General features: G+C 39.1%; 1 protein-coding gene across 4 annotated transcripts in view; it reads right to left on the bottom strand.

Moving 5' to 3' along the window:
- Positions 1-12655, bottom strand: part of Prdm10 (PR/SET domain 10) — a 106155-nt gene that overhangs the window by 41179 nt on the left and 52321 nt on the right. For all 4 annotated transcript variants that reach the window (XR_015452411.1, XM_013078830.3, XM_087214279.1 and 1 more), the window contains exons 6-7: positions 11773-12014; positions 10162-10365 (exon numbers count right to left, since the gene is read on the bottom strand). Coding sequence is in view for 3 of the 4 variants with exons in the window: in XM_013078830.3 (XP_012934284.1) it covers positions 10162-10365; positions 11773-12014 (446 nt within the window). In the remaining variant the exon portion in view is untranslated. The remainder of the gene's footprint in view (positions 1-10161; positions 10366-11772; positions 12015-12655) is intronic.

Below are 12655 nucleotides of genomic sequence, written 5' to 3'. Positions count from 1 at the left end.
ATGATTTTTTGTTGTTGTTGTTGTTACCAGGGATTGAACTTGGGTCCTTGTGCTTGTGCAGCAAGCAATGAAACCACTGAGCTAAATCCCTGGCCCTGTGGTATGATTCTTTTAATTCTTTGGGGAAGATACCCAGCAGGGGAATAGCTGGGTCAAATGGGACTTTCAGTCCTAGTTCTTTGAGGTATCTCCATACTGATTTCAACAGTGGTTGCACCAGTCGACACTCCCACCAGCAGTGGAGCAGGGTTCCTCTTTCCCCACAACCCCGCCAGCATTTGTTATTGGTTGATTTCATGATAGCAGCCATTCTTTCTGTGGTGAGGTGGAATCTCAGTGTTGTTTTCATTTGCATCTCTTGAATGACCAGTGCTGTTGAACATTTTTTCATATGTTTTACTTGCTATTTCTACTTCTTTGTCTGAGAAATGTCTGTTCATTTCAGATGCCCATTTTTGGGATTGGGTTTTTAAATTTGAGAGGTCTGATCTTTTTAAGTTCTTTATAGATAGTAGACCTTTGTCTGAGGGATAGCAGGTAAAGATTTTTTCCCACACTGTGGGTTGTCCCTTCACACTGCTGGTGGTTTCTCTTGCATTGCAGAAGGCTTTTTTTTGGTACCGGGGATTGAACTCTGTTCCTTGCACTTGAGAGTCAGGCAGCGGAACCACTGAGCTAAATCCCCAGCCCAAGCAGAAGCTTTTTAATAAGAAGAGATCCCACTTGTTGATTGTTTATGCTAGTTCATGGACAACTGAGGTTTTGTTCATAAAGTCTTTTCCTACTCCAATGTCTTCAAGAGTTCTACCTAACCTCTGTTCCAGCTGGTTCAGTGTTTCTGTTTTAATATTTAGATCTTTAATCCATTTTGATTTTAGTTTAGTGCATGATGAGAGATATAGGTCTAGTTTTAATCTTTGGCAAGTTGAAACCCAATTCTTCCAGCATCATTTATTAAAAAGGCTATCTTTCTCCAGTGAGCATGTTTGGCTCCTTTGTCAAAGATGAGGTGGCTGAGTGTGTCTGGAGTTGTTTCTGCATCTTCTAATCTGTTCCACTGGTCCTCAGGTCTATTTCTTTGCCAGTACCATGCTGTTTTTATCACAGTAGCTTTGGAGTAGAGTTTCAAGTTGGGGATTGCAATGCCCACTGCCATGTCTCTGTTACCTAGAATTACTTTTGCTATTCTGGGTCTCTTCTTTTCCAAATGAATTTTTGGATTGTTTTCTCAAGGTTCATGAAGTATGCTGCTGGGATCTCAATTGGGATTGCACTGAATCTATATAGCAGATTTGGAAGTATGTCCATTTTCACTATATTGATTGTTTCTACCCAGGAGCAGGGGATGACTGTCCATTTTCTGATATTATCTTCAATCTCTCTTTTGAGAGTGCTATAGTTCTCAGAAAAGAGGTTTTTGATTTCTTTTGTTAGGTTGATTCCTAGGTATTTCAGTTTTTTGGATGCTATTGTGAAAGGAATTATTTGCCCTATTTCTCTCAGTGAGTCTGTTGTTCATGTAGAGGAAAGCTATTGATTTTTGTGTGTTGACTTTCTATCCAGCTACTTTACTGAATTTGGTTATTAAGTCTAGAAGACTTTTGGTGGAGTTCTTGGGGTCTTCTATATAGAGTATCATGTCATCTGCAAATAATGACAATTTGATTTGACTTCTTCATTTCCTATCTTTATTCCTTTTATTTCTTTCTCTTGTCTAATTATCATGGCTAATGTTTCCAAGACTACATTGAACAGGAGTGGTGATAGTGGACATCCTTGTCTTGTTTCTGATTTTAGTGTGAAGGATTTCAGGTTTTGATCATTTAGTATGATTCTGGCTGTTGGTTTTTCATAGATGGCTTTTATCAGTTTGAGGAAGAAACCATCTATTCCAATTTTTTGTAGCGTTTTTATCATAAATGCATGTTGGATTTTGTCAAATGCTTTTTCTGCATCTATTGAGATGATCATATGGTTTTTGTACATGGCTCTACTGATATAGTGTATGACACTGATTGATTTGCATATGTTGAACCATCCCTGTATCCCTGAGATGAATCCCACTTGGTCAGGGTGTATGATCTTCTGGATGATATTCTGCATTCTATTTGCCAGTGTCTTAGTAAGGATTTTTGCATCTATGTTCATTAGTGAGATTGGCCTATAGTTCTCTTTTCCCGTTGGGTCTTTCTCTGCTTTGGGGATCAAGGTGATGCTTGCTTCCAGGAATGAATTTGGGAGTATTGCTTCCCTTTCAATTTCATTGAAGAGTTTAAACAGTAGTGACAGCAGTTCCTCTCTAAATGTCTTGTAGAATTCAGCAGTGAAGCCATCAGGGCCCGGGTTTTTCTTAGTTGATAAGTTTTTACTTACATTTTCAATTTCTTTGATTGATATTGGGTCGTTTAGAACTTTTAGGTCTTTTTTGTTCAACTTTGGTAATTCATACGTATGTAGGAATCTGTCCATTTCTTCTGTGTTTTCCATCTTATTGGCATATAGGTTTTCGAAGTAGGTACTGATGATCCTCTGAATTTCTCCTGGGTCCATTGTAATTTCACCCTTTTCATTCCTAATTGCATGGATTTGGGCCTTTTCTTTCCTTTTACTGATAAGGTTGGCTAAGGGTTTGTCAATTTTGTTTATTCCTTCAAAGAACCAACTCTTGGTTGGTTAGCCATGTACAAAAACCATATGATCATCTCAATAGATGCAGAAAAAGCATTTGACAAAATCCAACACACATTTATGATAAAAACCCTACAAAAACCCTTGGCTTCATTGATTTTTTTGTATCGTTCTCTTAGTCTCCACTGAATTGATTTCTCCTCTGATCTTTATAATTTCCTCCCTTGTATGAGCTTTGGGTTTGTCCTGCTCTTCTTTTTCTAGAAGCTTGAGGTTCAGCATCAGGTTGTTTAATTGGGCTCGCTCTGTTTTCCTCATGAGTATTCACTGCTATGAATTTCCTTCTTAAGACTGCTTTCCCTTGTATCTTCTCCATTCATATAAGGTGGTTTTGCTGGAAGTAGGGAATACATGTCTTTAATCTGTTGAGAAGGTTCTGTTCTACTTCTAGTCTCCTGACAGATTTTACCATGAACAGCTGTAGAATTTAGTCCAATACTCTTTCTCCAACTAGTGACAGGATCATATGGCTTTTTCCTTTCCTCTGGTAAAATGATCACTTTTGGGGGCGGATCTTCCAATGCTGAACCAACACTGCCATCCCTATAATAAAACCACTTTCTACATACTGCCAGATCTGACTTCTAAGTTTGTTTTATTAAACAAATTTCTACCTCTGCTCATACTTTTTTCTTCCTATTATCTTTATCCAGTTTTAGGATTAGCACAATGTTGATTTCCTAAAATGAGGGGAGAAGTGTTCCTTCTTTTTTCTGCTTTAAATGTTTGATATAATTTATCAGTTAAAATGTATATGAGCCTGTTGTCGTTATTCATATTATGTAGGTTTTCATGCTAGGAATATACTTTCTTTAATAGGTGCTATTCAAATTTTATATTTCCTCCAGAGTTAGTTTCATTAATTTGTCTTCCAAGGTACTTCTTAGAAGTTATCAAATTTATTTCAAAAAAGATTTTTGTAATATGCTTTCTATATCCTTTTAAATTCTGTAAAATCTGTGGTAATGTCTCCTAGATCTTGATATTGAAATTTTAAAAGTGTGTAATTGACATTGTGTAATAGGAAGAAAAGGTCTAAAGGAGCAGGGGAAGTGGAAGGGGTAGGGGAAAGGAAAGAAGGGAAAAGAAAACATGAGAAAAGGAAAAAAATGGAAGCAAAGTCTTTGCAAATAGGGAAGGGTGAAGAGGGTGAAGGGAGAGCAGGGGAAGGGGAAAAAAATAAGAACCAAGATATTCATGTAATGGTACAAGATCCCAATGATGAATGTAACTGTATTTTATACCTAAAATGTACCAATAAACTTAATGGGGAAAAAAAGGCTGCTTTCATTGTGTCCCATAGATTCCGATATGTTGTACTGTCATTGTCATTTAATTGAAGGAACTGTCTGATTTCTTCTTTAATTTCCTCTGTGACCCACTGGTTATTCAGAAGTGTGTTTTTCAAATTCCATGTGTTTATGAAATTGTTGCGGTTTCTTTTGCTATTGATCTCCAATTTCATCGCACTATGGTCTGATAATATATAGGGGATAACTTCAGGGCAGGATTCTTAAAACACAATCTGGTTTCGCTGTGCCAGCAGTGTCTTCTCATGACACACGGAACCTGAAATGCTCAGCGATGACCCCTGAAGGGCTCCAAGAGTTCCCATTCAATGCTGAGCATGCTCAGCCCTTACCACTTCAGCCCTGTGCTCTCAGCCTCTCGAATGTGTCTGGTGCTTCCCCAGCCCAAGCCTTCGCCCTGGCTGCTGCACCCTAGGGCTGCAGGGTCCTCCCCATTGCTCTTCCCTTAACCTTGGCAGGACAGGTTGCTTCTCACCCTACGCCCACAGCTGTCACTCTTCAGCGAGCTTCCCTGGTCAGCACTTCTGAATCAGTCCCTTTCCTACGATTTCCTCCTTTTGTACACTGGCACTTACTCCTATTTGATCTTATTTGATCGATTACTTTTCACTTGCCAGAATACAAGTACCCTGAACACAGAAAACAGTGTTTCCCCTAGCACAGTGATGGCAAACCTTTTGGGGACTGAGTGCTCAAACTGCAACCCAAAACCCACTTATTTATTACCAAGCCCCAACACTGTTAATTAAACCTGAACACTAAGGTTTTAGTTTAGAAAAAAAAACTGTTACCCATTGCTCAGCTGCTGGGGTGACTTGGCTCTTGAGCCAACAGAGGGGTCTGCATGCCCACTGCAGCACGCGTGCCATAGGTTTGCCACCACTGACCTAGTGTCTGAAACACTACAGGAGTTCAATCACCAAGTAAATTAATCACATACAACTTTTATAGAACATCATTTACATATATGGAAATATTTGTATAGGGAGACTTTGTGTTTAACTGGGTAATAATATTCTGAAGCCCATAACTTCCCTTGTGGTTATACTTTTAGGTGGTTTATTATGTAGTTGTTACATTTGAGCTAATCTATCAATTTCAAGATGTATATTTTCCTCATATTTTAACGTGAGAAATCAGAACAATCTCACACCCTGTCCTACCAGGGCAGCCGTGACACAGCTTGCACTGCAGGTTGATCACTGTCGCACAACCCGGCTGCTCCCTGCACTGTTCTCACTGCCTGCAGTGATGAGCCCCACTGGGCCCCTGGACTTGTTGACATTCGACACGCAACGCAAATGTAGGCAAACAGAATCAACCAAAGAAATGTCCAAGAAATACACAGCTGGAGAACATGTTACAGAGCCTCTCATTAAGGCATCAGAATAGCCAGAATTCCTACTGACTTAATCAGAAACCGTGTAATAGGGGCCAGGGTTCTGGCTGCGTGGTAGAGTATGCCTAGCATATGTGAGGATCAAGGTTCGATCTCCAGAACCAAAAAACAAATAAAACAAAACACTTAACTTTCAAAGACAGGGCTGGGGATGTAGCTCAGTGGGACCCCGCCTGCCTCACAAGTGCAAGGTCCTGAGTTCAATCCCCAGTACCAAAAAGAAAAAAAGAAAAAGAAAATAAAAAACTTGCAAAGACAGATGGTTCAGTTGTGAAAAATGACACATTTAAATTCAAACAAATGGGAAAGCACAGTATTCAAACTTGCAAATAGGGCTAACAGGGGTTGAAGGTATAGTTCAGTGGCAGAGTGCTAGCCTAGTGCATGGGAGAACCAGGGTTTGATCCCCAGAATCACCACAAAAAAAACTAAGTAAATTAAAAAGGATTAGGAATGGTCTAGCTCAATGGTAGATGCTTGCCTACTTGCAAGAGGCCTGGGTTCAATTCTACTACTGCAAAATAAAAATAAAAAATATCCTCAGAACCATACACACATGCAAAAAGATTATCAGTGGCTTGGGACAACATCCCAGAGGCAAAAGCAGGACACGTATAGAAAACCATGGTGGGGCCAAGGGCTGGCTCAGGTCCAGCGTGTACAAGACACTGGGTTCAAGCCCCAGCACGTGGGATGCATAGCAGTGCATCGTCGACACTCTTGTCACCACAGAAGACAGCAGACAAAAAAGCACAGATGTCCAGGATGAAGGTAAACAGAGAGTGGAGGGGAAAAGTCTCAAAGTACACAAAGCAGTTCAAAGCTGCATTGATTTATTTTGCCTAAGTATACTTCTCCACATAGATACAAGGGTGGCATGATTTTTAAATTACTTCTAAATCTATAATAGCTCCCTCAATAAGTATAAAATAACCATTTCTGTTGGTTTTTTTAAAGTATTTTTTTCTTAATGGTGCAGGAAATAATGGTGTATTTTAAAGTTTTTGGTGTCCTACAGTCAGCAACATAGGGTATTGACAAGATCTAACACATCCACTTCTGTGTTTATAAATATTTCCTCAGACTTTCAAGGTTCTGATTTACACAGCCAAGAACATTTCTGCTGTACACTTCCAGAGATATTTGCAATTCCGTAATAGCCCTATCACATTCATTGTACTGTATCCATTTATTTTTCCTAATTTAAATTAACAAAAATAACTCATTTTTTAAGGTTTTTGGGTTTTTGTTTGCTTGTAGTGGTAGAGCTCAAACGCAGACCTCACTCATGCTAGGCAAGTGCTCTATCACTGAGTTACACTCCCAGCTCTTTAAAATATTGACCTATTTTAAAAAACATTTTCTTACTATTCGTTTTCTCTTCCAAATAAAATCTATTTCTGGTATTTGTTCATTTTTGCTTTTGGGTGTAGTGATGCTGGATGTATATAATTTACATACAAATATTACAAATATTTTCTCCATCCTTTGGTTGTCTGTTACACTGAACTATTACATTTTTACTTATCTATTTATTTATTTCTATCTAACTTTACCACTACGGTTCTATTTATTGATTTAAAAGAGAAAACAGGTCTGGAGGTTTAGTTCATGGAACAGCATGTGCTTAACATGCCTGAGGTCCTCAGTTCAACAACCAGCACAACAGAAAAAGAAAAAATAATCTCCTTAGAGTTAAGAAATATTCACTTTAGGGCTGGGGATTTAGCTCAGTGGTTTCACTGCCTGCTGTGCAAGTGCAAGGACCCAAGTTCGATCCCCAGTACCAAAAAAAACCCCTGAAATATTCACTTCAAGGAACTATTTGGGTTTATTCTTCTTTATGGCAGAGTCGTATTCCATTGTGTATAAATATCACATTTTCTTTATCCAGTTAAGTGCTGATGGACTTATAGGCTGCTTCTATGATTTAGTTATTATGAATTGTGTTGCTATATAAATAAAGAGCAAAATAAGAGATAGACAGTAGGAAATAGGGGAATGGATCTTTCACAAATGGGAAGGAGGCTAAGAGCTGTAAGAAAGGATTAGGGATTCCTCTGGAACATCCTTCAAAAATAAAAAAGGATTAGGGAGGGAGAAGAGAATGAAAAAGGAATTAAAATATATTACATACATGTACCATCTCCCCACAAAGAATGCAAACATGTACTAGTAAAAAATACAAACTGGAAAGAAAAGAAAGTAGGAAAAAAAAAAGAGATTATTTGGGAAACTGAAAAGGACTAAGGGGAAGGGGGAGAGAGGAAGGATGAGAAAGGTAGACATAATCAAATCACAATTTCAATACATCACAATACACATATGGAAATATTAGTGAAACCCACTGATTTATAAAGAGTGTTTTTCTTGTACTTGAGATGCTGAGGCAGGAAAATTGCTGTGAGTTCAAGGCCAGCCTAAACTACACAGCAAGACCCTGTCTCCAAAAACAACAACAACAAAAAAAACCAAGAAGTGTTCTTATCAAAAATGTATTATGGAAACAGGAGTATAGCTCAGTGTTACAGCACATGTTTAGTGTGCACAAGGCCCTAGATTTGATCTTCAACACTGCAAAAAAAAAGTACTGGGATAGATGGTATGAGATGTGAATCTCCTTTTACACATTTTCTTCAGTGTTTGGTACAGTATCCAACTAATAGTTTCAAAGACAGCAGTTTTGTAGCTTTTGAACAAAATTCAGGACTTTGGCCTCCTCTCAAAAGTACTAATTTATAATTTATCATACCAAAGAAGCATATAACTCAGCATTTGTGTACCGAGACAATTATTTCTTGCCTATATTTTATTTATATCAGGAAGCTAAAGAGTATTTTAACCGTGTTTCTAATATGTATAAGCTTTTTAAAGAAGAGGGTGGGTCTTGGGCTGGCGATATAGCTCAATGATAGAGCACTTGGCTAACATGTACAAGGCCCTGAGTTCAACACCCAACATTGCAGAAAGGGGCAGGGGACTTCACTTATAATAGATTTTTTTTTATGTCATGAAGAGCTAATACCTAGAGAAATTCTACCAGTTACCTCAAAAATATATTTCTGCAATCTAAAGTCAGTATGTAAAGTTAATCAAATAAAATGAAGTATTCAGATAAAGAAAAAGGAATCTTGCCCATACATGTGAATTCCATTTTTCAAATAAGTTTCACAACTAAATTCTGCTTCAGTATATACAAGTTATATTAAGTGACACCATCCATAACCACCACATCAAAAATACCTGTCTGTTCCCCAAAACGATTACTTCCTTATAGCTGGACCTAATACCCTCCTGTAGGCCCATAGTTTTTGTTTGTTTGCTTTGGTGGTTTGGGTTTTTTTTTTTTTTCTTTTGCAGAACTGAGGAATGAACCCAAGAAGTGCTAAACTACATCTCCATAAAACATAAACATTTTAATTTTGAGACAGCATCTCGAAGGGTCAGTTTTATTTGGTTTTTTGTTTGGTTTTTTTGAGACAGGGTTTTGCTATGTAGTTCCGGCTAGCCTTGTAACCCAGGTTGGTCTCGAAGTCACAGCAATCCTCCTTCCTCAGCCTCTAGAGTGCTGGGATTTTAAGTATGCACCACCACACCCAGCTTCGAAGGGTTAGGTTTGAGGCTGGCCTCAAACTTGCAATTCTCTTGCCTTACCATCCCAAGCAACTGGAGTTACAGGCACAGGACACTGCACCTGGCTTTTGTAGAGGCCCTTGATAAGCACAAAAATCATGTCCTCTTCATTCTGTTTTATTGACAGGATTTTTTTTTTCTGGTAATGAGGATTGAACCAGGGCCTTTACACTGAACTTCACTTCCAGCCCTTTTTTATTTTTTATTTTGAGACAGAGCTTTACCACATCACTAAGTTGCTCAGGCTGGGCTTGGACTTGCGATCCTCCTGCTTCAGCTTCCCAGGTAGCCAGGACTACAGGTATGCACCACCATGCCTGGCTTTTTGCACAGGCCCTTGATTCTACTTTATTTAAAAATTATTATACATGTACAGAACACAGCACAGTCAGCTGTCTATACCACAGGTTCCACCAACCACAGATCAAAAATATTTGGGGAAAAAAATTGCGTCAGTACAGAATGTTTTCCTTGTCATTATTCCCCCAACAGTCCAGTAACAATTATTCCTCTATCATTTATGTTGTATTAAATATTATAAATAATCTGGAGATGAGTCCAACTGAATGGGAGGAATGCATAGGTTCTAAGCCAATACTATGCCATTTTATTTTATTTTATTTTATTTTATTTATTTATTTTGGTACTGGGGATTGAACTCGGATCCTTGTGCTTGTGCAGCAGGAAGCGAAACCACTGAGCTAAATCCCCAGCCCCCTATTATGCCATTTTAAATACGGGCCTGGAGCTCCAGGGATGTTGTTATCTGCAGAGCATCCCTGAACTAACTCCCCAAGGAAAGGCCGTAACTACTCACTAAGCCAGTGAATTACCAAGAAAGGACCATTCTTATAGGACTCTGATCTGAGGAAAAGCCCTAAATAAGATGGCACCTGGAAAGAAGGGAATGGAATTAATATGAGAAAATGAAGAAAAGGAAACAAAGTCTTTGTAAATAGGGAGGGATGGAGGGGTTGAAGGGAGGGCAGGGGAAGGGGAAAAAATAAGAACCAAGAGAGTATATAAAGGTGCATATCTCCAATGATGAATGTCATACTGTACACCTAAAATGTACCAATAAAAGGATTAAAAAAAAAAAAAAAAGATGGCACCTAGGATGCAGCACTGTACCTTCAGCTCCTGCTTGGGCTCCACGTTCTTTATGGTCGTGTAATACACGTGGTGGCCGTACTGATAAGCCACCAGGTTCTGCTCCAGGTGGTTCTGGGCTGGACGCACGAACATCATCCAGTTACAGAGGCTCTCATCAGACAACTCAAACCACAGGTCCTCGTGCAAATCCCTGTCTTTTCTGTCCCCTTTATCAAGAGACACCTGCAGCCAAGGAGAAGGTAAAGAGCCATACCAAGACACAAAAACAAAACAACCCCAAACCCTTCACTAGGATAGCATTCATACAGGAAATAGTGCTCCCTAAATTAACCATATATCCTGAACCTTTCCTTTATATCCAGAAGGATATCAGAATTGGGACTTGTCAAACTTAAGGGGAAAGTTCATTTCCTAAAGCCTCACCTCGAGGGGAATTACCTGGCAAAACCTACAAGTTCATAATCAACTACATGGCTTTAGTTAACATTTCACAAAAGTAACACAACAAAAAAAAAATGCTAAAAATAAGCCAAGAAAATGCAAGCATAATGCTCTCCAGTTCATTACAACTTGCCTCCTTCGGAGAGTCAAGTGTATTCATTTATAATATGCAGCACAAGGATATGTATTTCTCTTTACAGAGTAATATTCTTGCTTGGAGATCTTGCATATTCACCAAAGAAAACCTCCCCATGATAGCATCTAATTTCTCAAAAAATACATCCTAGCTATTTATCCCCTCCCAGTGCCCTTTCTTAGCTCTCCAGGGTGGCTACTCAGAAAACAGAGAGCAAAAATAGAAGCAAAAGCACCAAATGTGAAGAATGGAGATCAAAATAAAGCTACTTTAGCATTCAGTGATCTATGCTGTGATAAAAAATTCAACAGCAAAGGGCTGTTTCAAAATTGAAAAGTGCTTTGCTTACAAGATTACTGGCACAAAACAGATATATACATCCATGTAATTCTCTTTATATTCCAGTCAAATTAATTTGAAACAAAGAAAAAGAAGATAAAGATTGCCAATGCCTCTGTTATGTGCTGAATTCTGTGTATCCCTCACCCCCAAATTCATGTGGGAGCCCTATAACCCCAGTACCTCGGGATGGGACTGCGTTTGGAAACAGGCCCTTTCATGAGGTCATTAAGCTAATAGCACATCACTGGAGTGGGCCCTAACCTGTGAGTGGTCCAAATAAGGAGAAGAGATCTGAGCAGACATGGAAATGCCCAGAGGAAAGACCTTGTCAGCACACTGCCAACTACAAGCCCAGGAGACAGGCTTCAAGAGGAACCACCCTGCCCTCGCCTTCATCTTGAGCATCAGCCTCCAAATTTCAGTTGAAGCCTTTCAGTCTGGCATTTGATTATGACAACTTGAGCAAACTACTTAACCTAAGAACTACACTATTAGAATTATCCACGTAGTGCCTTAGGGGGCTGAGATTACAATCTCCATCCTATTGGAGAGAGAGAAAAAGTTTCTCTTTGAAATAAACTAAGCATAAAAAGAAAAATACTAGCCAAAAACTGTTATGAAATGGAAACAAGAGGTTAAGCAAAAAAATGAGCACCCCTGGAAAAAAATTGTTAAAGAACAAGAGTGGAATAGGAGAAAGCAGAAATTACCTTCAGATGAATATAACAGTCTTTCAGCTCAGATCCCCTGACAAGTGGCCCCTCCACAGGGCCAAACTGGGTGCGCTTGGGAATGCGCCTCTTCGAGAACACACCGCCAAGGAACCTGTCTATGTAGAGGACCAGGGGCAGACTGGCCCGGGCCCGAGTGAGCACAGGCCGGTTGGGGATTGGATGCAAGGGTCCATGCTTTGGGCACACTGAAGAATGCGCATTATTACACTCCTCACACCCTGCAAAAGAAAGAAAACCTTGAAGAAAAGTACAATTCCTCAACAAGATTTGCTCTCAGGTAAAAAGTTCTGACCTGAGAAATCCTCAAAACTATGTTTCTAGGCCAGAATTCAATTACATTTCACATGACCACTACTCATTCTATTGCAACACATTAGCTTGCATAGACCAATCATAAAAGTGCTGTAATTTTCCTCCAAAAGCAGGCAGAAGTTGCTTACACCTACCAAAAATAATGTGCAGGCTGTGACTTTTCACTCTGATGGATAGTAATTCAAATAGCAGCTGTTAACTTACAAATCAATTATGACACTTGGGAAAACAAAAAAGAAGAGCTTCTTCATGTAGATATTGCAAAATCTAATGAAATAAAATTATTTCAATAAAGCTGTTAGGAGAAAAAAGAAAACCTTGAGAACACTGATCAGTTTCCTCAAAGGCAGTTAGCAAAGTCTCATTAGGGGTGTATCTGACTCAAGTAGGAAAAGCACTATACTGTTTGAAATTTCAATGCAGACTGTCTGATCATGCTAAAATGAGCAAATTTAACGTCCCCTCCTTCATTCACTCGGACCACACAACTGGCCCCTCCTTGCCAGGACATGCATTTTTAGCTCACTCTAGGAGAACACAACTTGCA

The sequence above is a fragment of the Heterocephalus glaber genome, unplaced genomic scaffold (assembly GCF_053883595.1).
Source record: "Heterocephalus glaber isolate CG9 unplaced genomic scaffold, H.glaber_assembly_v1.0 deba00001446, whole genome shotgun sequence".
NCBI classification, from domain to species: Eukaryota; Metazoa; Chordata; class Mammalia; order Rodentia; family Bathyergidae; genus Heterocephalus; species Heterocephalus glaber.
The sequence above is the reverse complement of the archived record's forward strand: the minus strand, read 5'-3'. Positions and strand labels throughout refer to the sequence as shown.